Source organism: Pteropus medius, unplaced genomic scaffold, assembly GCF_902729225.1.
Source record: "Pteropus medius unplaced genomic scaffold, Ma_sr-lr_union100, whole genome shotgun sequence".
NCBI classification, from domain to species: Eukaryota; Metazoa; Chordata; class Mammalia; order Chiroptera; family Pteropodidae; genus Pteropus; species Pteropus medius.
This window is the reverse complement of record NW_024351729.1, coordinates 584,273-612,188: the sequence shown is the minus strand read 5'-3', so window position 1 is coordinate 612,188 and position 27,916 is coordinate 584,273. Positions and strand designations below refer to the sequence as shown.

The 27,916-nt window shown below is 33.1% G+C and overlaps 1 protein-coding gene across 18 annotated transcripts in view; it reads right to left on the bottom strand.

Moving 5' to 3' along the window:
- The window catches only part of GULP1 (GULP PTB domain containing engulfment adaptor 1), a 203,932-nt gene that overhangs the window by 63,125 nt on the left and 112,891 nt on the right, over positions 1-27,916 (bottom strand). For all 18 annotated transcript variants that reach the window (XM_039844216.1, XM_039844217.1, XM_039844208.1 and 15 more), the window contains 2 exons: positions 23,136-23,210; positions 14,114-14,175 (listed from right to left, as the gene is read on the bottom strand). In XM_039844216.1, the coding sequence (XP_039700150.1) occupies positions 14,114-14,175; positions 23,136-23,163 (90 nt within the window). In that variant the 5' untranslated portion in view covers positions 23,164-23,210. The remainder of the gene's footprint in view (positions 1-14,113; positions 14,176-23,135; positions 23,211-27,916) is intronic.

Here is a 27,916-nt window from a genome sequence, read left to right as displayed (position 1 = left end):
AATCTCTTATCTATAAATCATCAAAGAGTTTGGGCTTTTGAGCTTTAGCTTCCCATTCTCCTGGGTGGTGCTATTCATAATAAAATAGCCAATCTTTCTCCACTGCAATCTTGGTGTTTAGTATTTGGTTCTGCTAACACTGGATAGACAAGCTATTTCAGTTCAGTAACAGGTATCTCTGACCTCATTATCTCCTCTATCTCAAGTTCAAGTTCATCACTACACTACGGGTCACCTGGGAATGCAATTGAGGAATTATCCTCATAATTCTTTATCTACTTAACGTAAACACATACTCTGCACTCCAGCCATATTGAACCCTTAGACTTTCTAAAACGCGCCATGTTCTAGGATGTCTCTGATACATTGTACATGCTCCTCCTGGACTGTAATGGCCACCTCACCTCAATCCCTAAGATTATTTCTACTGGTTCTTGATCTCCATTAGGAAATTTTTGTTTACCCTTCCTGTGGATTCTCCTCAGTATAACTCAAGGTGCCATAGTGTATAAGACAGTGAGCCAGCTATACACGTATCTCTGGGACGTGTAGAAGTCTCATATTTATCCTTGGCCAAGACAAGAACAAGGTCTTCTGAAACCAAAATTCTTTCCACATATGTTGGTGATTCATAATCTGGAGAGAAGTCTTGTGTAACTAACCGAGGACTCTAGAGAGCTGTGCCTATAAGCTTCTCAGTCTCCTGATATTTTTGTATTTGTTCTTTTTCTTGCTGTAACATTTTCATCGCTTTTACTAAAATCTTTCATGAGTAAGGACACACATGAGAACCAAGGGATCTCATATGTGTCCTTCTAATCATCCATCCTGTGTGATCCTTGGATACCATCTCTTTCATGAGACTGTGAAGCAGGCATGTTATACACCTGAAGCCTGGCACCTAGGTCATGCTAAAAAGAGGTAGGCAAAACCTGTCCATAAACAATTGTAAAGTAAACTTTAAGGCAAATATTAATGTCTTTTGTTCATAAATTATTCTGGAATTACAAACTTGACTCTTGGAACTAGGTTAAAAGATTGTTATTTTATGACCCAAAATCAAACTCACTATGGATACAATTATACTTATCATCACACTATGAAATGATTCATGATAAAACTGACAACAAAATCATTTAAATCTTTAATAACCCATTAACCATTTTTTAACTACAAAGATTTCTATTTTATATTGATGGCCATTAAAAGAGCAAACTGTACTTACTTAGTCAATTAATGCCCTGTTATTTGGATCATTTACTATAATGTCATATGTGTTTGCATTCTTTGCAATTTTTACTACACTATATGGAAAATATATAGGACATTACTTATAAAATTTAAAAAAAATGATAAAAGTAATTAATATTTATTCATTAATTCATTATAAAAGTCCAAGCTAAAGTTGTCAAAGTATCATTGATAAATGCTCATAGGTCTGTGCTCTATATCACATCTCTGCTATAAATTTTTCTCTCTTATTTACTTTTCCATAAAGGACAATTCATCAATTATAATACCTGATTTTAACCTGCTATGCCATACTCACACAAACATATAAAATTATCTGTAGAATTCTAATTTCATTTCTTAAATTATTTAGCTGTTGTTTCTTCACTCTTTCCACATACTTAAAAAAAACTAACTATATTAGCATATTATCCTAATGATGCTTCAGCATATTCAATCTCATTTTACCCCAACAGTTCCTATAGCATATTATTTAGTTTGAATGCTTGCAAATGCAAATAGCTTCTCTGCTTCTAAGACTTGCTTTGTTTTTATTCCGACATCTCTGGCAAATGTTTGTGTGAGCAAGCCTGGAGCAATACCACTCTAATGAGCAATAAAAACAGACATGTAACCAAGTAAGTGGTGTGGTAATCCTCAGAAGTAAATGAAAAACCAGATGAAGCCGGAGATCTAGCTTTAATTATTTAGGATTATAACTGGGGATCAACTAAAGGCAGATCAAGCCCCTTTATTACTTGCTTGCTTACTTCCCAGGGTACCACTTCTTATCTGAACCTACAGAGTCTGGGGTGGGGTGATGTATGCTTCTGACTCTAATTAACCACTGCTGTCTTGCCTATCACCAATCACCATCCGTGAGTAATCGCAGATAAAATTGGTCTGAGAGATAGCGCAGGGAGAGAGGAAGATTGCACAAGTCTATTCATCTTGGTTCTACTATTTCATAACACTGAATCTTGGAATAGGCATGCTATTCAAATATGCAAAGAATTGGAAACTAATCTCCTAATGAATGTGCTGTGTTGTAAAAACTCCAATCTGTAAGTTGGTTGCTGGAAATGATGGAAGCTTTTTACAACAGTAACAATGTTATACCAAATCTTTGTTAAATCTAGATATATCTGAAAGAGAGTAAAGAGGAAAACATTTAGTGAGCACCAACCAAGTGCCTGTCACTCTACATGTTATCTTATTTAGTTGTCACAAAAGCTATATAAAGAAGGTATCTTTTGTATTTTATAGATGTGAAAATTGAATTAAATACTAGGCTTGCCATATTAAGTTGTAGAATCTGCTTTCAACTTACTTCATTAAGACTCCAAATCCCTTGTTCTTTTGATTACAGCACACAGCTTTCCTAGATCCAACACTATCGGTCTGTTGTACTAAATAGCATAATAGCCCTTAATCACATACATATTTCTTTGAAGAAATTGAGTTTGTTGTTATATTTTTAAGGACACGGGCCCCATTTCCTACTTACTTCTCCTCCTAGGGAGCTTCATTTTTGGGTTCTAAGGCATTAGAGATATTTGCTGAGATTTAAGTTAGGTCCTCGTGCCATGTTATTAAAATTTAATGATAAAGAATGAAGTCTCAGGTATTCATTCATCCAGAAAAAGTAAAACAACTTCTGAGGGGAAACTGAGGTAGATTCAGATATTTTTCTCAACAGGAGAATGAGGGAAGACTGTGCAACCAGAACTCATGTTCTGAGGGAAATCAAAATCTAAGATGATAAATATTCTTAAATGTGAAATATCCCACAAAATATTGGAGTCTTTGAGCTTTTTTTGAAAAACTCCTTGAAGAGGAAAACCAAAATAAAAAAAAAAGATCTCAAAAGTAGAGAAGAAATGGTAAATGGAGTGATGGTGATCTGAATCCATTTCAAAATGTAATTAAGATTAAACTACTATTATAGTTTCAGAACATAATGTAAAGGCTGCAAATCCTGGCAAGTCAAACTGAAATAAGCAACAAAAACTGGGGAGTGGAGCATGCTAGAGGGAGGAAATGTAAGTAGATTATTCACCTCATCATTCATATGTGCACACTGTCGAAAACCAAAACGTGCTATTAAGGAAAAACATAAGGATGCCAAACACTTAATGAGTTTCATAATCATCTTCCTTTAACCCTAGAGCAATCTTTGGGAGCTAATATGTCTTTGGCAAAGATATACATATCTGAACTTTTGCAACTCTTTTGATTCACTTTGATTTCATTTTTTCTTCTGTTAAATTCATGTACAGTTCAATGCTTTTTATTGTAAAGTACCATGCATGTTATAATTTCCTTCTTATAAAAGTTGATTTTTCCTATCTATTCATCCTCAGTGTTACTCTCCTTAATTATTTGCAGTTTAATGTTATGATTTTGTTGTTTAATAGTCCCAATCTCATTGAGCATTTGTAATGATAGATGTAAAATGCTTAGATAATTATTGGTATAGAGTTATTTATGTAATGTTGAATGTTATTTTTTGCCTGTATATCTAGTCATGCATTGGTATACATTCAGAGAGAGACGCTTGGATCACTGTTAGCCAAAAGTTAACACTGGATTATTTCTCTCCGGTAGGATTCTGAGCTATGCGTTAATTTCTATACATTTGTGCTTTTCTGAAGTGCTTAAATTTTAATAATTAGCATAGATCATTTTAGGAAATAATAAAGTCATTATCCTTAGAAAATAATATAGTGAAGACCCAATAATTCAGGTGAACAACTGCTTCTTCAACGCTTTGTCCTGTGTTCTCTACACTTTGAGATACATCTTTTCTCAGACTATGGTTGCATAATTATATCGGATCTTTAGTTCCCCAATGGCCTTTATTTTTACTGCTTTGCTATGCCTGGACTCTACTTTTACTTTTTAAAATATGATTTATAAAGGTTCAGAAAAAAGTACTGATTAATTCCAGCAGGAAGAAAAACACAATGATAAAAATTTCTTGGAAACGTAAGAAATAAATAGGCACACAACAGGAGGCCATTCTTAAATGTAATAATATGCATAACTGCTCTGAAGATGAAGTTACTCATAGTTCATAATATTAGAAGACAGAAAAGACTTTAGTTCGATATAAAATATATTTAGTTATGTACATATTTCTTAAGAGATGAAAGATTATTTCCTCCAAATGTCTCTTAAAATTAAGAACACAGTGATCTAGAATCTTGGTTTGCCTTCAGCAGAGATTCTGTCTCTGAAGTGAGTTGGCTACTTTCCTTATCTCACACCACTGAAATCAATGACAAAGAGAAAACTCTGGACACAACTTGATTCTACTTAACATCTATCTTTCCAATCAGTATTTGAAATGCAACTCTCTCTCCATTGATAATGTTGACTTGATGTTTAAATCTAAATAATCTGCATAACCCCGGTGTTTCCTACTTTACCTTACCTCCTATAACAATCCCTTCTTCATTCCCATTTCTCATTTTTTCTAAGTCCTTTGTTTAAAAAATGCTCACCTCTTTATAATTTTCTTATATTTAGCATCTGCTTAGTTACTCAGAAAACTACTAATGAAATGATCTTGATAAAAACATTATGTTTTTAGCTTTTTCAAACATGTCCCCCAACCCCAAACTAAAATATCCCCTACCTGTCCTTTCTGCTTAGATTCCTAAATTTCATATTCTCAGCTTCAGAATGCTACTGCTTGACCCCTTTAAGACAAAATCAGACTTTTCTTTTTTCACGAACATTTTTTGACTATGAATGAGCTTTCCTGTTATTTTACCTAGTGCCAAACATATCATGTGGAAATGTAAAATAAATTATAAATGTATTTAACATTCAGAAAATTCTCTATTTATAAATAGATGTTCTCAAGTTAAAGAAGCATTTAAATATATAGATAACAACAAGGCATTTTTACCCAGGGATTATACTAATAGAAATATCATTAAGAAAAGCAAAATAAGGAAAATAAAAGTTTAAGTTTTTTTTTTAAAAAGCTTAGACTCAGTGGCCTCTCTGTCAGGGAAGCAAATATACAGACTTTATTTAGTCTACTTAGCTCACACTCCTGGCTGGACAGATTTAAATGATGTCTTACAAATAAATTTTCAGACAGTATTCCATAGACAAACAAATTTCACATATAACATATACAAAGGACAGACATATATACGTATTCTATTTCATTTTTGGATTCATTCATCTGCTGGCTAAGTAGATTATTTCCCTTAAACCTGGTTATAGAATATTATGATGAAAGAAAAATGGATGTTGAATAAGAGACTTGATTTCTATACCTAATTTTGCTATTTTGCTGTGTAATTTTGAGTAAATCACTTAACCTCTCCTGGCCTCAATTTATTTTATCAAGAAAATGACAGAATTATGTTGTGATTCCTGAAGTGCTTTTGAACATTAAAAGTCTTTGAATCTGTAATATCTTTTTAAGGAAAAAAGTATAGTAGTACATTGCGAAATGTTATAAGGAATAATTAATATGTAGTTTTTAGTTTTTGTTCGGTAATTTCTAGCAGCTTTATTATACTTTTTTAGAGCATTCTCATATGTAGAGTAATAGTTTCCAATAATGATGACCTCCAAAATTATGTTTAATAACTATTTGAGTTACCTGGGAAAACTTAATGGGAAAAACACAAAAGCATCCTGTTTAAAATAGGCATATGTTTTTTTAGAAATTAAATTGGTTTTATAAATTCATCTTGAGAACTGAAAAGTTAGTCATGTGTTTATCATCATTTCTCTTTTCCCATTTATTCTATATTTTAAAAGCATAATCCAACTACAAAGGCACAATTCAACAAGCTTCCAGTTATTAATATTTCTTATTTGTTTTCACATTTTTTAAAATGAAAAACACTCATAGCTTCCCATTCTAAGAAAGGTAGAAAAAATAACACTTTATAGCTTTCGAATTTCCTTTTAAATATGAATTAGTGTTGCTTTGGCACATAAAAGGACAGTTTATAATGGTTACAGATGCATAATTATTATAAATACTTATAATAGTATATATCATTCTTAATTGGAAGAAATGACAAGGTTCAATGTATATGTTCATTCTTAAATGTTAAAATGTTTGGAATAGATGTAAGTTGTATGTATTAGCGTTATGAAACACCAGTTGTAAAATCTAAGAAAACTTTTCTTAAAGGTCTATATAAGATTGATTCTTTTGAAGTGGTTCCTATGCTTTGAAGTTAACTAAAAACTCATATTTGAACAAATGAAATGAATTATATGGAATGCAGTTGAGTTCTTCGTGTGTTTTATATTTTCCGTGGTATCAATAACCAGGCAAATGTTTTTGCTTGCTATTACAAAGCTACTCTAAAGAATCTTGTGAATTTGGAATTCCAATCCATTTTAGATATTTTAGCAATGCACCTCACTGACCACAGGGATGTGTCTTTTGACCAACTTTTAATGATTCCATAAGGTTCAATGTGAATGGTCTCTTTGCTGATTTCCTTTTTTCTTTGACAGTTACAGATATCTTCACTTCTAAGACTCAAGTTTTCTCCTTTTAATTCATAAACCAATATTAACATTTCAGTAAAGGGTAATTTATCATATATTCAGCAAAAATAATGTTAAGTATTAGTAAAATGATTTAATTGCATTAAAACTTTTCTTTGCCATGACTCATTAGGACACATAATGTAACTTTCTCTCCTCATTAACTTCTTACCTATAAAACTCCAAAACAGCTTTAAAAAGTTTGCATTGACTTCCTTCTATTTCTATATTTGATTTTAAGACCAAGATGATTTGTGCATTCTTGTTCCAGAATGCAGTTGTTGAAAACTCAAGGTGATAGGAAAATACTATTACAATGATATTTCGCTTCAACAACCTAAGCTTTCTTTTGTCTTTAAACCTGTAAGTTTGGCAGTACTGAGTCTGCTATCATGCTTGAAGGAAAAGCCATTCCTTCTCCACTGTAATTCTTAAGCTGGCCACTGCAGTGAGATCTTAAGCTAATCTCACTGCTGCTGATGTAAACAGAAAATATACAATACCATTTAAACCTCTTAACAATCCACTGAGTTAAGTATAATTATTAATCTCATTTTACAAAGGAGAAAACTCGAAGATAAAAGTTATATAATTCAGATATTAGTTGGAAGAGCTGAAATTTGAATCCAGATAGTTTGATGAGAAGTAGCTACTCCAAACCTGTCATGAGATACAACAACTATGTGGCTATAAAATTCTGATAGTATCAGTGGAGTTGCTGGGGTTGAATACTGTCATTTGGGGTGCATCTGAGCATACCATATATCCAGATTCTAATTTCCCTATATCAATAACTACTGACAAAGTTAAGGTAGAAGTTTCAAATTTAAGTGGCTAAGATGTGGATTTCAACTACTAAGGGTTAGAATATTTAAGTTCTAATCACTTCCTTTCATATCTGAGACTGCATCTGCTTTGTTTGCTTGTGTTCTCTGTTGTTTTCTGTTTGTTTTTTGAAGCCAAGTAGGAGCTTATAGGCTACAAATGTTGGGGAAGATTAGGTTGTGGAAGTTGAGAAAGCGGGCTAGAAACCACACAACTCACTGAGTTAGAAAAATTTTGAAGGTAACAGCTCGGTCAAGCTTTCTCTCTTACCAAACACATGCACTGGCAAACAATGCATGTTTAATGTATAAGACTCTGATAACTCTAGAAATCATTAAAATATAACAAATTTTTCTTTTAAATCTCTCTTTGACATTGGTATTTTATATTGTTGATCATCATCTACTTATTTTTTTTTCCCAAAATTCTTTATTTGTTTTATGTGCCTGTTCTCTCTTCCAAGGGAAGTCATAAGTTTTCAAGGTCAAGGTCCTTGTTCCTATTTACTTTGGAATCACTCACTTTTAGAACTTGGAACACAGTGAACAGAAAATCAAGGCATGCTGACTCTCTTTATTGCTACATGGTGCAAAGTAATGTAGAAATCTCTTAAGAATTGCATTCTTATATATTTTAACAAAGCTAGATATTTCATAAAAATGTAAACACATCAGACTTATTTGGGATAGTTATACATTTTACAGTAAAATATTTAATGAGTGTTTTTATGAAACATTTGTCACAATTCTCCATCTGGGAAATGATTATCTCATACCAAGAGAATAAATTCATTAAAACAAAAGTTTTCCAGTATTTCACCTTTATAGAAAAGATAGTTCAGCAGTCTCTTCAAAAGTTGAGGGATGGAAAATATTATACTCTTCTTTATGGGTTATCAAATATTTTTAAGTTTCTGCTTTAATGTTCTAATTATAGCCAGCAATAGAAAGCTAATGCACAATCCATCTGTAGATCCTGTCAGCATTACCTTCAAACCATACCCAGATGCCCACTACTTTGCTCCATCAGCTCCTACTCAGCTTCAAGCCACAATCATACCTTCCTTGCCTAGACTCCTGCACTGGACTCCTGATGTGTGTTCACCTTTACTTCCTTATAGTCAATTCCTATTAAAAACTTGTCTCAGATCTTGTCACTCTTTCAAAACTCTCTAAATTGAGGGCTTCTTAAATTTTACACTGGCCTACAAGGCCTTATAAGCACTACCAGGCACCTGCCATCCCACCTGCTCTACTCTATGTGTGCCTTTCAGAATGCATTTATTACTACTTCCCTGCATTCCACTGCATTCCAGGCACTCTGGAAGCTAGCTAGTCATTGCCTAGGCAAGCATGGTCCCACCCTGCACATGCCATCCCATGCTATCCCATGTCTGGAATACTCTTCTCTCATGCAGTCACATGCTTCACTCACTTTCTTCTATTAGGTTTCTGCCCTCCTCAGAGATATTCCCTGACCACTTTATGTAACATAGCACTCTCTTTCCCACTTCTCCCAATCCTCAATATCCTATTTTAATTTTTTCCATCGCAACTATTACACCATGAAATACTGCTTAGTAAATAAAATATAATGTTAATACTATACTATATATACTATATTATATAATACTAATTAATATTATAGTAATAAATACAAATATAAATATACTTAATATTTTCTTATTGGGTGTCTCTCAAAAAAGGACCATTACTCTGCTTATTATATATAAGTCCCAGGAGGGCAGGATTTTATCTATTTGGTTCACTAATCAATTCTCATTGTCTAAATTAGGACCTGGCATATATTAGGAGCTTGAGTCAAATAAAGAAGTACATGTGTGAATGAATGAGTACACAAAACTATATTTATATTTTACTCTATTCCTCTACCATTCCTAGCATGTTTACATGCATATTTCAGAAATCATTTTAAGATGTTATATTCAATGAAGCCATATGGTTAAACTTACATGTGGATCATTTCTTCTATTAAAAATTAAATTGCTCTTTCAAGCAGCTCCCCCTTTTATTATTTTATGATTTAAAATTAGTTAAACCTGGTGAAGTCTTTAGTACTATTTAAAGGCAAATTACTGTTTAAAGTCAGTGGCTTTCAAACTCTTATGACTATGAACCACAATTTTATACAACAAATTGATGTTTACCATATGCATTCTGAAAATTTCTTTCCTCTTTCTCTTCTGTTCTATTTCATGTGTAAATGCCTCCCATGACCTGCTGCATTATTTTCATGACCCGATTTTTTTTTCATGGAGCATAATCAGTTGTCTGAAAAACATCACTGTAGAGTACAAAGGATAATATGCAGAATTCTCAGTGAATTAGTATTAATGTAACCAACTATTTTATACCCGCATAATCTGAAATAGGTACACTATGAATAGTAAATGTGATTCTTTGAAACAGAATGTTCCATAAAGTGAAAGAATGTGGAATTAAAATATGTATTTTAAAAAAAGAACTAAAGGAATTATGACATTAAAGCAGAAAACTATCACCTTAAAACTGAAAACATCTAAATGTAAATGTTATTATGTATTTCCTCAGGGAGAATTATAATTCTTAAACAGCTCTCTTAAATTTATCAGTTTTTATCTGTAACCAGTAGATGCCAAAAGTGAATGAAGAAGTAATGAGAATCTTTCAGTGGTATGACCATTCTCTCCCTTTTAGCCTGAATGAAAACAGATATATTTTGCCCAATGCACAAATTATTCCTCTTCTGTATTAATTCTTCCCCTGAAATACTTAGCACATTTTTATTTTCCACTATATGTTTATCTACTACCTTATATAAACTTATGACCACACACTTGGGTCATTAAAATACAGTAAATCATCACTTAAAATTATCTATAGGTTCTACGACTTTAAGCAAAATGATATATATAATGAAACCAATTTTACCATAAGCTAATTGATATAAAGAAGAGTTAAGTTCCTACAGCATCTCATCAATGTAATTATGAAACAACATTGAAAGAAATGACATTACAGGACACGTTGTAACTTCTTAAGAAGTTTACTGTTATCCTATCTCTCTTAATCTGAATCAACTTTCAGAATACTACAGATTTATTGTCCTAAACCCTATTTGATTAGTTTGATTACTCAAACTGCTTCTCCTGCCATGCAAAGCCTTCTCAAATTATGTTTTTGTTTTTAGCCTTGTTCAGCGTTAATATTTGTGATGGTCAGTGTTATGTGTCTCGTTGGCTAGGTTATACCATCCAATTATTCAATCAAATACTCATCTACATGTTGTCATGAAGTTATTTTGTAGATATGATTAACATCCACAATTAGTTGATTTTATGTAAAAGAGGTTATGCTGGATAATTTGAGTGGGCTTGATACAATCAATTTATAGACCTCAAGAACAGAACAGAGACAGAATCTCCTAAAGAAGAAATTCCACCCATGGTCAGCTGCTGCCCAAGGGTATTTAGCCTGCCCTTTCTGATAGCCTGCCATATATATGTCAGACTTGCCTGGCCAGACCCCCACAATTATATAACCAGTTCCTTAAAATAAATTGTGTGTGTGTGTGTGTGTACATCCTACTAGCTCTTACTAGTTTTGTTTCTCAGAAGGAATTTTGGCTGATAAAGTACTTTACCATTATTAGTACTTTATGCCGCAGCCCAACTCCTGTCATATTCATTTTGTGTCTTAGACCTTACTGACTCTGCTCTCATCTTCCTCCAGACATCTCAGCTTGAAATGAGTCAAATGGTTTGACCCTTGGAAATCCTACCGATTCAAAAATTAGAGATTCTATTCTCTGAATGTAGCTTTCTGTTACGTGCCATTTGAATGGCGTAGAACATGATGTCCTTTTTATGTTAGTTATTTTTTATTAAAGTATCTTATGACAATAAGATCCATAAAAATATAAACCATGTGTCATATAACTGAAGCTTCACCAACATTCATGAAATTTTAGCAATAACACTTTATACATAACAGCCATTTAAACGCATGAATGAATAATCAAGTGTTACTACATACATAAAAAGAAGCAAAGCTTTAATTCAGATAGATTTCAGAGTTTTAGTCTGGTTTTATCTTACTAGCTTTCCGACAGTAGGCAAAGTACTAATCTCTTATGTAAAATGTAAAGTTTTCTCTTATGTAAAGATTAATAATCTCCATAGTGGATCATGGCAAATATTAAACTAGATCATGTAAAAACACACCAGCATATTGCCTGGCATACTGGGACTAAATGCAATATAAGTATTTTGTAATTACCTTGGAAAGGTTATTATGCATTAATTCATCAAATATATATATGAGATAGACACTTGGTAAGTTCTGTGAAAAATTTTTAAAAAATGAATGATTGCTAACATTTATTGAATAATTCTTTTATTCCAAATACTCTTCTAATATTCATCTAAGTCCATTACACGTCTATACCAACTCTATTTAGCATTATTCCTGTTTCCAGATTGAATAACCATAGACAGAGAAAGGTTAAGTAATTTGCCCAAAGACCCACAGCTAATACGTGTTGGACAAAGGATCTAAACCAAGGCAATCTAGATCTAGGTCTGTAGTTTTTTTTTCTGTTGTGCTGAGGTACTTCCTGTGGACGTGGATCTGATTTTTAAGTGGCATGTACTCTAAAAAACTACAGAAGTTTTTTCAAAAATAACTACTAAATGATCAATTTTAAAAGTGCCATGAAGGAGGGAATTCAGAAAAAAAATGTTCTTCAAATAGTTTTAACATTACTTGGTATACGTGACATACATTATCACCTGGGAGGCTACATTAGAATAAAAATAAAACCAACCTGCTCTTCCATATTTTACTGACTCCAGTCTGGGAAAATATTTCTGTGCCCTCTATTTCATGTGGGATGACTTACAGCTGTTATGCACCTGTGAATTAGCACAGGCAACTTTTTCATGCAGACAAGCAGATCTCCATTGTCACGTGAACTCTCAAAGTTAAAGATAGTTCTAATTAGAATCTTTCAATCCTATATAAACCACGTTTTCAAGATGAGACATTTCAATCCCATATAAAAATAAATAATCTGCGGTGGTTTCACCGGAAGGATAGAATTCTAGTACTATCGATATTAACAAAAACTGAGCATGCACTTTAAAATAGTAGTGGTTTTCTAGATTAAATTTTTTCTATATAGTTTTCATATAGTTTCTCAATAGCTAAGGAGAAATATTTGTAGAAGAGATGGATAATATTAACTCAATTTTCACCTTCAGTTAACTAAATTTTTCATGCTAAGTTATAGCAAATCCTCATATTAACTTTACAGATAAATTCATAAGCATTGTAATGGTTTCAAGTACATTAGTTTTACAAAGATAACATATTTTTTTAAAAGGAAAATATTTTAGAGCATTTTCTTTGCTGCAAAGTCAGCAAGAAAACATAGCTGCTGCACTCTACAAACTCACTGTTGAGTAACAGATGTGGGAGAACTTCTGCATGGCCTTTTAAAAAAAAATTATTTATTTAAATTAGTTTCAAGTATAGTTAGATGGCCTTTTAAATGTTTCTTCCTGCTGATTTGGACTGAGACTAGCACTCTAGAGGTTCCTTATTAAACACCAATGACTTTCTCTTCAATAACTTTTTAAATTTTTTCCTGAAATAAATCTTCATATCTAATCTCATTATATCCCAGTATATACTTTACTAATCCATGAACCCTTAGATTCTCTTATAAATAATTTTACCATTTTCTGTTTTCTCCCATGCTGTCTCCAAAGGTTAGTTGCTTAAGTCTGACCCACTCTCATATTCCAAAACCCAATTCTTTAATTTACTTTTGTCTCTTACAAATTTAAACTCAGATTTCTCTGAAATCTATTTCAGTTTAGTGCTTACTAAACAAAAAATAACACTTTTCTTTAAAGACCATTTTGTAAATTGCATTCAGTTGTTTGTCGTGTTTTCCAACAACAATGAATCAAATCTTTAAAGACACGGAAAATAGATTGTTTCTATTTCTTTATTAAAATGAAGTAACCTGAACAAAAGATTCACCAAAAAATGTACTCCTTTCTGTTTTCTTAATAATTTTAGGGGGTTTTTTTTGACTCCTTTTTTGGATGATAATTACATTCATTAAAATTGAAGCTTACTTCTTTCATATCTGGGTTAGTTTTTATGTTTGTTTGTATAATACAACATTAAAATGTTTTTAAAGAACACTAAACTGTTGGTTATTTTATTTCCTATAGGCCATGATATTGCAAATAACTTTAACAACAGCCAAAATTATTAAAAGAAATATGTGTGTGACTTAAACAAAAATTATAAAGAATACTTTTTTTAAAATTACTTATTTGGAGAGAAAAATAACTTAACATAGTACACACTACGAGATTATTTTATTTATGCAATTTTGTCAGGAATTATCTACCAGGAAATGCAAATTCATAAACTTTCTAAGATCAATCATGAATGAGTAATAATAGTATAACAAATAAAATTCAATAATATCATATAAACTATTTTACCTTTGCATTATAGGGAATGTAATGTTTTGATAAAGCTTCAGGCGTATGCATCCATGTTTTGTCTGCAAAAAAGAATACAAAGTGTTAAATTAAATTATAGTTTCCAAGAGTGTCATATTTACGTATTAGCATTTGTAAGGAATATAATATGGGTGGGAGAATTTCTAATTCTGAGATTCTTTTGCTAAAATAAGAAAGAATAAGTAGCCAGATGTAAGAACGAGGTACCTGGAAAGTGATTATAGAATTCTCTCCTTAGTATAAAAGTCTCTGCTTTTCTTTTTAAATGTCTTCAAATGAGTCAAACATTACTGAGTTTTTTAAAAATATAAAGAAATAATAACAGCAGTTGGGCTATGACTATATCAATTATGTGATTAATTATGTAATATCTTTCTCTTTTTACTTTATACTCCCATGAATTACAGGATATTTTTTTTAATTCCCTAATCAATAAAAAGTAACCTTCTCTTTACTCATTATTATTATTCTTTAGCAAATAATTAACTATTTAGTAATAGGAAATTTTAATATTAAACTAACAGAATTATGGTTGAGATGGCAGAGTAGGAAAAACATTGTGCTAGCCTCCTCCCACAACCACCTCAAAATTGCAACTAAACTTCAGAACAACCATCACTGAGGACTGCCTGAAGTCTAGCTGAACAGAAGTGCTATGACTAAGGATAAACAGAAGTCACATGGAGATGGGTAGAAGGGGCAAAGATGCGGAATGGGCTGGTCCCACACCCGTGTGGTGTGGCAGTTAAAAATTGGGAGGGATATCTCAGCTGCAGAGGTCTTCTCTGAAAAATGAAGGGTACTACTAGCCTCACATCAAGTCCCCCAGCCCAGGCTTCTAATATGGGGAAGAGAAGTCCCCATAACTTCTGTCTGTGAAAAACAGTGGAGATTGTGGCAAGTGAGATTGGAGGACTGCTGGAGTCACAGGTGTTCCTTTAAAAGAGCCCACACACACATGGACTTACTTGCTGATGGACTGACTCACTCTGACTTCCAGTGCTGGGGCAGCAGCTCAAAAGACACCAGGGATATAGGGGAGGAACTAAAGTGACTGACTTCAGAGCAAGAGTTGGGAGGACAGCTTTCTCCAAGGCAGAAATGCTGACAAAGGCCACTATTCCTTTGTTGAGCCCCCACCCCCACCCTCACCCAGCCGGCACACATAGACTGGAGCCATAATTGAGCTTCCATCAACCTCGCTAATGGTGCACCCCACCCTACCCTGAGACCCCGCTCCCACCCAATTTGTGGGCCAACCCAAGTCACATCCAGTGGCTTTTCTATACAAATGATCTGTTTTGGCTCATGCTGTGGACTTTTATAAAATCTCTCAAAGATTCACAAATCCTAGTCAATTGGCATCTGCCCTCAGTGTGATGCTTACCTCTTGCTAAGCAGCCCCAAGTCAGGCTCTAACAGCAGCAGGCCTCAGTCCACAGTTTAGCCTCTGTTAGGCATCTCCACACCTAGCACAAGTGGCCACCATCTGCAGATCACTTTGTCGTTCATATCAAGTGGCCCTAGGCAGGACATAGGCTGACTTTGGCTCCCAAGAGGCTCCAGAACCAACACATCTGGTAGCCAGCTTCAGACCACACCAGAGCACCACCCAACCACCTCTACAAACAACACATCAAAAGGGCAGATTCAGCAGAGACCAGAGCCCCACTAAAGCAAATCCTGCTCCATAGGGTCAGCACCTGCACAATAGCTCCTCCACTGTAGTCACCTACCAGTTCTTATAACAAATCAGCCCAAGGGTCAATCCCTCCCATTGACATCCCAACAGCAATCAAGGTTCAACTACAACAGGAGGGCACACACAAACCCACACAACTAACACACCTGGAGCACCTGGCTCAGGTGATGAGGAAGACTGCACCGCTGGCTCCATGAAGCACCTACTACTTAGGCCACCCTACCGAGACCAGGAGACATAGCAGTTCTACTTAATAAGTAGAAACAAACACTGAAAGGCAGTCAAAATGAGGAGACAAAGAAACATGTCCCAAATGAAAAAACAAACAAAGCTCCAGAAGAACTAAACAAAATGGAGATAAGCAACCTACTACATGCAGAGTTCAAAACACTGGTTATAAGGATGCTCAATGATCTCAATGAGAACATCAACAAAGAGAAAGAAAACATAAAAATGGAGGTAGAAAACATAAAACAGAAACAGTCAGAAATGAAGAATACATTAGAGGGAATCAACAGTAAATCAAATGAAGCAGAGGATCGAGTTAGTGACTTAGAAGATATAATAGTAGAAAACACCCTATCAGAACAGCAACAAGAAAAAAGAATCCCCCCCCCAAAAAAATGAAGACAGTTGAAGGGGCATCTGGGACAATACCAAGTGGACCAACTTTCGCATTATAGGGGTAGCTGAAGGAGAAGAGAGAGAGCAAGGAATTTAAAACTGATTTCAAGAAATAATGACTGAAAACTTTCCTAACCTGGTGAAGGAAATAGACATACAAGTCCAGGAACAGCAGTGTCCCAAACAAGAGGAAACCAAAGAAGCCCACACCAAGACACATCATAATTAAAATGCCAAAGTTTAAAGACAAAGAGACGATCTTAAAAGCAGCAAGAAAAAAGCAATTGATTACCTACAAGGGAGTTCCCATTGCAATGTCAGCTGATTTCCTAAAATAAACTTTGCAGGCCAGAAGTTATTGGCACGAAATATTCAAAGTGATCAAATCTAAAGACCCACAACCAAGATTACTCTCTATCCAGCAAAGCTATCATTTAGAATCGAAGGACAGGTAAAGAGCTTCCCAGACAAGAACAAGCTGAAAGAGTTCATCATCACCAAACTAGTATTATAAGAAATGTTAAAGGGACTTCTTGAAGGGGAAAAAAGTCAAAAATATGAATAATAAAATGACAATAACTACATATCTGTCCACAATTACTTTAAATGTAAATAAAGTAAATGCTCCAACCAAAAGACAGGGCAGCTGAATGGATAAGAAAACAAGACCCTTGCATATGCCTACAAAAGACTCATTTCAGATTGAAAGACACACACAGACTGAAAGTAAAGGTATGCAAAAAGGTATTTTATAAAAATGAAAACAAACAAACCAAAAGCTGGGGTAGCAATACTTGTACCAGACAAAGTAGACTTTAAAACAAAGGCTATAACAAGAGACAAAGAAAGACCTAGCAATCCCACTTCTGGGTATTTACCTAAAGAAAACCAAAACACTAATCTGAAAAGACATATGTACCCCTATGTTCACTGCAGCATTATTTACAATAGCCAAGATATGGAAGAAACTTAAGTGTCCATCAATAGATGAATGGATAAAGAAGAAGTGGTACATACCTACAACGGACTATTAGTCAGCTATAAAAAAGAATAAAACCTTGCCATGTGCAACAACATAGATAGACATAGAGGGTATTATTATGAGTGAAGTAAGTCAGATAAAGACAAAAACCATATGATTTCACTTATATGTGGAATCTAAAAAAAACAAAATAAATGAACAATCAAAACAGAAACAAACTCATAGATACAGAGAACATTTTCATGGTTGCCAGATTGCGGGGTAGGGATGAGTGAAAAGAGGAAATTGGTAGTTGCAGGATGGTCATGGGGATGTGGGGTATAGTGTGGGTAGTGTAGTCAGTACTACTGTGTTAGCTATGTGTGGTGTCAGTGGGTGCTGGATTTGTCAGACTGATCACTTTGTGAGTTGTATAGGTGTCTAGTCGTTTTGTTGTACATTCGAAACTAGTATGATGTTGTATGTCAACCGTAATTGAAAAATAAATTCAATTTTAATAATAAAAAAAATTTTTGTTATTAAAAATAATAAAAATTAAAAAAGAAGGAAGGAAGGAAGGTAGGAAAGAAGGTAGGATAGATATTTATACTAAGAATGTAATGCTTTTTTTCCTGTAAGTTTATACTTTTCTGTTTCCTTATACTGTATATTTATTGTTTTTGAAATCAAAAATAAATGGTCTTCTACTGTGTCCAAAAAATAAACAACTGCATTTATGTAAAATTGAAATAAGTCAATTTAAGTTCTTTTAGAAAGCAATATAATATTAGAATAATTATTTTAGTCTAAATTTAGAGAAACATTGAGGATCTATTATCAGGATTTTTTGACAGAAATAATCTTAATTTAAGGTGTTCCTTAGTTTAGTATAATTGAATATTAGAAATAAAAGTAACTAAAATGATAGAAGATATTGAAACTAACATATATTATTGAATTTTATATATTCCACATAGCTTCTCAATTATTTTGTTGAACTCATAAGTGAGAAAAAAGCAAAAAATATTGTTTACATAAGCCAAATTGTTATTTTTTAAATGCATTTTTTATAGTAAAACTTCTCAATCTTCAAATATGTTGCTTCTTTTAGTAAAGTTTTATGAATATTTTATTCCTCAAGGGAATTAACAAATTTAGAATCACTATTATAAGGAGAATAATATCAGACATATTTTACCATGAAAAATATATATCCATACTGAAAGAAAATATTAGAATACTAACAAAGTGTTTTCAACATTCGATTCAGAACATTTGAAAATGGTGTTAACAGAACCTAGTTTGATAGCATTAATATGTTCTTCTGAAACTGGAAAAATGTAAAGACAGAAAAAAATGGCATATTTTTCTGAAATGTCAATTATTTTATATCATTTGAAGGATAATGCATTATATTTATATTAAACATGATTCTGGAGTACAATGCAATATTCACAAGAATTTCTAAGGCAAAACATAAGGAATCAATGAAATCCCATGTTCACAGTGTATTTCAGGACTATTCCTGACTATGGAAGTGGATATGTGATAGCTGTAGCTGGGTGAAACATTTTGAGAAGCAATACATTCCAGACTTTGAAAAGCAATATTGACATATATTGACATTGACATTAATGTGTAAAACTTTTGTTTCTCGTATGCATTTTCATTTTAATTATCATTTTCTTTTAAAGATTGCTACTGGATAGTGACACAATTAATTCAAGGATAATTTATACTTAAATTTGGGATATAATCTTGCCCTCATATATTAAAAGAAATAAATAACAATACAATAAAAACACCAAAATAATGAGAACAACAAACACCTGCTTTTAGGAAACTTAAAAAGATAACCAATTATTTTTTTCATCTCTTAACTTAATTTTTTGTCATGTTTCCTTTTCCAGACATACCACACTTCTCGGGAAGGATGTAAAATCTGACTGAAGTCTGAATATGTTGGCTCACTCCAATCCTGAGGCGGATAGATAACTGCTTTCTCCTGTAAGCCACTATTATTTGAAAACTGATATTACCTCTGTTATACTCTTATACTGCAGTGACCAAGAAAGGGAATAGGCATATCCAACTGTTACTGGTGACAGACTAAAATAATTACAATATTAAATTACTGGTGGACAAGCAGCAGTTGTTACAATGACAAAAAAATTATATCCACACAACAAGTACTGATAGTTCAGTGGTTCTTCATTACAAACCTCTAGTATAAGTAGTATATATATAGAACATGTTCCCTTCCTTGAAATTAAACTATAATCACATATTCAATAGTGAACATTCACATAAAAGGAGATGCCAGCATTTCAAAATATTTAACAATTTTCAAACCACTTTCACTGCTAGGTCAATAAATCTAGATATTCAAAATGCATTTAGATTAAGACCTCATAAAAACAGATGCAGCAATTTCTTTATTCTTGTCCTATCAGAGTTTAATGCTTTGAGTGTATTAAATTTAAAACTATATGTTGTTGAATGAATGGATGCATATGAATGGATCACAAAAAGAAAAGTAATATTTAAATACTGAATTCTAATCACGACTATGATTATATCTACTCATCAGTATGTCAATTGATAAGGATAATAAAGTATAATTAGTTGCATTATTTAATCACATTTATTCTCATGCTATGTTTATGCTTTTTTACTAAATTATTCATTTTTATGTAATAAATAAAATATAGGATTTTTTAAAAATTCAAAGAGAAAGCTCACATAGAGAAAGGAGTTATAAAACAATGTTGATTAAAATTTAATTAATGATTATGAATTTAGACTAATTTTTATATAACTATTCAAAACTGTAGAAAATGAGAAATTCTAATACATTCAGTCTTTTCAGAATCTATGAGCAGCTCTAATACTATTAGATCATTTGCAAAGAAATCAGTGAAATACCTAGCTAATTCAATCAAATAGCAGGCAAATTACTAATTGGAGAATTTAATAAAAAGAGAAAATAAAATTACATTTAGGTTTAAGATAACAATCTCTTTTCCTTAGGCTTCTGAGGCCCTGGATGATTTAGCAATGCTGCACATGATAATTAAGTAAATTGGATACCTATGAAATAAGAGATAAGTTTTTAGTGATAGAAGCCTGTCTTACTAAACACTGTGTTTAGAGTACGGTAACATGGTGTTTGTAGATGCTAGTTATTGAAAAGATAAATTGAATTATATATTCTCTAGTGCTATAATTAAACTCCCTATTGTCAAGACATATGAATTCTCTCATATAATTCAAGTTTTCCAACTCAAATTAAAATTCAATCAAATAGTGCTATTGGTTGAAACTAGGAGCGAGGCTCTAATAATTTTTCCCTAACAATCTCACTATATGAGAGAATCAGAAGCAATTGGTGAACTTAGGGTGGAATTTCCAGCATCAAGCTCTAAACTGGAATTCGAGTAAAATATTAATAATTTCCAGATAAGGATACACAATCATTAAATCGGAAAAAATAAGAGAAGTCAAAAGAAATTTAAATACAATGAAGCAAAGTAGGAAATAAGTACTTATGCTTCTTGATTCTCTAAATCGGAGGTCCCCAATCCCAGGGCCGTGGACCGGTACTGGTCCATGGCCTGTTAGCAACTGGGCTGCACAGCAGAAGGTGAGTGGCGGGCGAGCAAGCAAAGCTTCATCTGTATTTGCAGCCACTCCTCAGCCCAGCATCCCTCCTCAGCTCCACCTCAGATCATCAGGCGTTAGATTCTCATGGAGCACTGGTCTTTGGTGCCAAAAAGGTTAAATCACTCTAATTTTCCTCATGGTTGTTATTCCCACCATCTTCAAATGAGAAATATACAATTGCTAGTTACTCATATTACCATCTAACAGTTGGAATTTCTCAATGAAAAAGCCCTCCAGATTCCCTTCAAATAAAGAGTTAATCAGAAATGTGGAATTTCAACTTTAAAACCATCAGAAAGAGAATCGTAGGAAAATAAAAAGAGAAGGTCCAGAAGGGTTTTTTAAAAATAAGATAGTGTGATTAAAGTGATAAGTTGATATGTAAGGTTTTTTATTACTTTACTAGAAATACTTCATCTATTAGATAATTGTTTCTAGATTATTTTTTACTAGTAAAAGTAATAAACAAAGAAACATTATTTTACTTTCAGTATATGTTTTAAATCAGAAGCAAGCTACAGAGCACAATAAATGTCACTTTGCCTTTCTCTTATTCAGAAAAGTAAAATAATAAATTCCTATCTTCCAAGGGTTGAAAAGTACCTGAAAGATCACATTACCTAAATCCCTGCTAAATACATTAATCCTCGGTACTACATCCAAATAAACACCTCTCATTTCAGTTACAAAAAAAGTTAATACTTTGAGTAATTCCATTATATTTTTGCACAACTTTCTTGGAATTATTTTTCCAACATTCAATCAATGACTGTATAATTTACACCTATCTGTACTGTATTAAACTTAGTCCCATGATCAAATGATGGCCCTTCAAATACTGAAAGACAACTCTTGTAGAACCATACCAAGAGTTCTCAGCCATGCTTTCCTGTTGCAGGGCTGAAAGTCCTGAAGTCATCCCAGCCTTTCTCATCTGGGCATGTTACAATGTGTCAACTAGTCCTTTAAAGAGACTAGTTGTATCTGACTTGCATGGGATAGAACACAACAATCTATTCCCTGGGTTCTGGACTGTTCACTATTCATTCATGCATTAGAAAATGAACTGGAACCTTTGATAACGACACTGTTGACTTTATTCTTCGGCTATTTTTTTACCCACATAACACTTAAAGTACATCCTCCAAATAATAACATTATATAAATAACAATAAAAATGTTAGATTTCCTTAATCCATGTTTGGCAATTAACAGTATCTTATTAAGTTTATAGTGTATAATATGACCTAACCAGTCATCTCCTCCATACATATCTGTAATCCTATCATGTCAATTATCTTCTACAGCTTTCAATCATCTAAGAACTTGAGCAGCCCTGTGTGCTTTCTCTCCCAATTCAGTGACAGCATGTTAAACAGGAGAGAGCCTTGTACCCACCAGAGATGAAAAGATACATTATTTTACTTTCACTGAACTAGATAAAACTATCCAACTTTCCTATCTTTCCTATGAGTATATCATGAAATATTTTGTCAAGTGCCATTTATTGCCCCTTAAAAAAAAATAAAGCTGTTTCTTTCATTCTCGTAATGATATTACATTTTTGTTTATTTTAAATTCCTACCTTAAAATTGTAACAAACATTTTAGTTTCATTGCTATCAATTCACCTATCATCAATCTTCACATATTATTCAATTAAAAGTAAAGCGCATGCACACACATACACAAGTGAATTTAAATATAAACCCAGGGAATTTAGTATTATTGTATGGCTATGTGAGGTGAAGTTAGGATTAGTTTCAAATCACTTTATTTTTTTGTAGTTTCACACCACAAAATAAAATTGTCAGAGAACATAATGTCACAAATGTATTTTGAACTAAGTATATTAAGTCCACTCTTTCATTAGAGTAATAACCAAAAAAAAAAAAAAAAAAGGTTAATTGATAATGTGTTGCTCTCTTTTAACTTCATTCCTGAACCACATGGTTTGGTAACAGGAAAAAACTGATTTCTTAACATCTCTGCTTGCTTTTCATAGTAGTATTCATTTTGACCACCCTGGGTCCATTAAATGGGCACACTTACCTTTCTTTCTGCTAAAAGCACGGTTCATGATGAGAATCAGCCAAATAAATGTTCAATTCAATCACGTTTTATATCCTATAAAAATTAGAAAATATCGAAACATAAATAAAAGAATGTTAACCAACCTCTTTTATGAAAATGTATTTTAATCCCAAATTCTTTTAAAATATTTTAATGTTTACAAACCATATTCCAAAATCTTCCAGAGGACACTGGTTAGGAATAAACATAAGTACTCAGTATTATGAATGGCACGACAGATAAGAATATTTCAAATGAAACTTTCGAAAATTCTATAATCTTCTTGTCCTTTTCCTATTATACATCCATCATTAATTATATTTATCTACAAATTTAAGAAGAAAAACTCTAGTAAGCAGACCAAGACTGAAGAAAGAGCTACTCACAAAGTTTATAGAGGACAGTGCTTGTATCTCACACATGAGCCAACAGAGAGGGAGAGAAATTTCATAATTCATAGAACATCAATTAGACTACTTAAGAAGTATCTTGCCTTATAAGTAGAAAAAAGCTAAAGTTAGAATTAATGATGCTTTGGCCCTACTTAACAAGTCTTAAAAACAAGACTCCCCAAATTATACTATTTCCATGTAACTTCATTGTATCTCAAACTAAGTTCAAAAGAATTTTAAGAGATATAAAAATATTCAATACCCAACACAATAAAATTCACAATATCTAGTAGCCAATTTAAAAAAATCAGGTATGCAAAGAAGCAGAAAAATACAATCTACGATGGGGAGAAAAACCAATTAAAACTGATTCAGAAATGATAGATAACAGTAGTGGTAGGCAAGGCCTTCAGACACATTCCATATGCTCGAGAGGCTAAGAGATTAAGTAGTTAATAAGAGATAGAGAAGATATTAAAAAACACCTGAATCAAACTTCTAGAAATAAAAAACCACGATGTAGTAGATTTCAAAAAATACACTAGATGACACTAATGTCATATAAGGCATTGCAGAAGAAAAAAGTACTGAAATTGAAGACACGGACATGGAAACTATCTAAAATGTAACAGAGTATAACAGGAAGGAAGGAAGGAAGGAAGGAAGGAAGGAAGGAAGGAAGGAAGGAAGGAAGGAAGGAAGGAAGGAAGGAAGGAAGGAAGGAAGGAAGGAAGGAAGGAAGAAGGAGGAAGGAGGAAGGAGGGAGGGAGGGAAGGGAGGAAGGAAGGAAGGAAGGAAGGAAGGAGGAAAGGTCACTAAATTGTGGAAAAACTTTGAGTGGTCAAATAGTCTCTGAAGCAAAATAAAGAGAGCAGAAAGACAGAAAAATATTTGAAGAAATATAGGCTGAGAATTTTCCAAAAAGAAATGAACCCAGAGATTCAAGAAGTTTAACAAACCCCGAATACCAGAAACAAGAAAAAAAACTACACCATAACACATCAAAATCAAATTGCTCAAATCCAGGAACAAAGAAAATCTTAAAAGCAGCCCAAAAAAGACACATTATGTACAGAGGAACCAGATTAGAATGGCAGCAGTTTTCACATCTGAAATACTGCAAACTAGAAGACAAAGGAACAACATCTGCAAAATATGGAAAGGACCAAAGCTTAATCAAGAAGAAACAGAAAATCTCATTACATATGAGGGAAAGTAAAAGTGATTTTTTTAAGGCCTTTTTTGAATTTCTTTACAAAACACTATTATATATTTTTGCTTTTATCTTTCTTAAAAGTCTAGAGGAAAGACCCTATATTAAATATTTATGTTGTAAATATCATTAAGCAACCTTATTAATTCATTTGATATCTATAGTAAATCTGGCTATGTTCAAAAATATAAATGAAATATTTAAAGGTGATTGAGAAAACATTTTATAATTCATAATTTATTGAAACATGATCATTCCAAGTTTAAAGCCAATTGGAAAGAATTTTAAATCTCTAAATAAAAATTTAAAAATATACCAAAAACATTAAAGGTAGGTCATTAAATGAATTATTTTAATCCCAAATTTTATTTAAAAATCAGTAACCACATTGACAGAACACTGTGAGGCCAAATGGTATTCATTACCCTACAAATTTAACCTTTTATAAGCCTAATTTTTAAAAAAGTTTAGCATCGACAATCATTTTTTTAAATAAATCCAGCATATCCACGTTGGAAAACTGATTTACCATAGGAAATCCACTGATATTTATAGATTAGTTCAGAAGAAGTTTAGTGACTTTTTAATGAATGTCAGTTTCCTGCTTTGCAACCTGCTGCCCAAACTCTTATTTAAAAAAATAATAAATTAAATCATATTGTTATGACTGAAGAAACTATATATGGTATGAATATGCAAACCTGTAAAACAGCTGGTTCTGAATTTTATTTTTATCCTTATGAGTGCATTTAAAAGCAGATGTTCCTAGAATTCTTTCAAGGTTAAAAATTTTTTTAAAAATCTGAAAATTGATTGCAACATAGACCACATTAATGTAAGTCATAAATCATTTTAAAATCTTGTTCACCAAGAGATCAGAGATAATGCTAAAATAATGAAGTCTAATCATTAGGTTTAGTTCTAGGAAGGTAAACTAGGCGAAGTTAAAAAAAAGTTGCTTTTGTGAATGCATACAAGATGTATTTTCTCAAACTGTTTGTGTGCTTTTCTGAATATTTAATTCAAAAGGTAATGAGAAAATGTCAAGACAATTTTAGATCCTGCATTAATACCTCCAGGTTGCTAAATAATAAAGTAATGGCTAACTATTAGAACTTCATTGCTTGCAATGGTTAATAAAAGCTTCCAAATTCTACTTCACACATTTCTAACACTCTTCTTGATCTAGTAAGTGTCTATTGTAAAGGTTCTCTCCTTAAATCTCCAAATTGTAAGACATCTTATAATATTCTTTTTCATTGTATTTTATGACTGTAATTTGTAAAGGTCTTTACTTTTATAGATGAATACTATCTAAGTGTAGCCAAGAAAACAGGTGCAAAAATTGAGAAATTTCACATTACCAGGAGAGGAAGCCGTGTGATATGTCCTAAAGAATATACATTTATAATTTTCTGAAATTCCCTGACTTGGGATATAAATGATTATCATTATTTTCCTTTTTTAACAATATTGACCCACATCTCATAATACTCATAAAAAATCCTTTGGTCTTTCAATAGATACATTTTGAGACCACATTATGTGACAAGCATTATAGGAGTAAAGAAGTAAAAATAAATATGATATGGTCTTTGTTTTCAAAGAATTTTCCATCTTTGAGAAGAAGAGGGAATGGATGTGGGACTCTGTGGATAGAAACAAGCCTTATAGAAGCAGTAGATACCAGTGAAAATGAGTGAATGAAGCACAGGATGACTGCTATTTTCAAGGGGAAAGCTGCAGAATAGATGTAAACAGTCATTTCCCAGAGGGATAGCGGCTAAGGGTGAGAGGAGGAAAGAAGATTTCAGGAAGAAGGGCAGAACATGTATGGTGCGTGGTTATTGTGGGCAAGGGGCTCCTAGCCACATGGCTAATAGCCTTCAGGGAGCCATCCATGGTCCTCACTGAGGTCTCCTCTAGGATGTTCTCCAACACCCTTGACTGGGAGCGGGAGAAGGTCTACGGGGAGCACTTTGGGCACCTGATAGTGTGTCCAACTCTTCAGAATGGCTTATACATGAGAAAATCTTAATATACAGGATCCAGAAATACCAAATCTGTCAAACAAAATAAAAAGGATCTGAATTTCCAGCAATGCCAAGAATGAAGTCAAAATAAAGTCTAGAATGAATCAAAAAGAAAAACGGGCACAAACAGCCTTTCTGACAATGAAAGCTATGACATCTGAATCACTTTATTCTGACAATAACATCTGCTGTAATGATGATGTATATTCAAGTCATTTCCATAGCTGTAAATCTTCTTCGTATTTATTGCACAATAAATATCTCAGCAGTAATTATGGCAATGTTGGTATACCACAAAATTCCATGCAGAGATTGGGTACTCTAGAGATACCCCTTGTTCGGTGTATTGCACTGGAGGTGGCACTACTACTCAGATAATGAGGACGAGGACATTGATGAGTCCTTTTTGTGCCCTTAGTGTTACCAGCACTGGGGTCACTGACCCTCTGAGGATCGAAATTAAGAGAGTGGGCGAAATAGTTTTGCAAGGTTTATTAAAGCGAAAGCTTGATGTACCATGCGAGCGCACTCCAAGAGCATGGATGTGGCTCCCCGAGCTCCACTGGCATTGCGATGTTATGGGTTTGGGGGGTTAGGAGATGGGTTACCTTTAATTGAGGGAAGGAATATTCATAAATCTTTCTGGACTGTGGAATGGGGTGGGGATTTCTGAGAATTGGGTTGCCATCCCCTTTTTTGGTCACATATGGACTAAGCGGGAACTGTCATGGTGCTGGTGGGTATGTCATTTATTATGGTAATGAAGAGAGGTCAAATAGAGGACAATTCCTTCAATTGGTACTCATGCAAAGGCAGGTTTTGGTCACCTGACTACCGACTACATTAAGAACAAAGAGAGTGAAAGCTCCAGGGAAGGAGACGTATTGGAATTCTCAATCTTTCTGTGCAATCTCTTTCACATATATTTGATGAGTGTCCCAATATACTTCTATAAGTGTGTATAAATATCTGAGCTAAACTTTAGCAGACTTATAGCAGTCTATTTCAACAATTAGATACTGAGATTTTTCACAAAAACTCCATTCAATGATCAATTAACTCTTTCTCACTGAGTTTTCTTCATTATCTTGTGTCCTCAATGGGTGGTCAGCTATCTTTCTC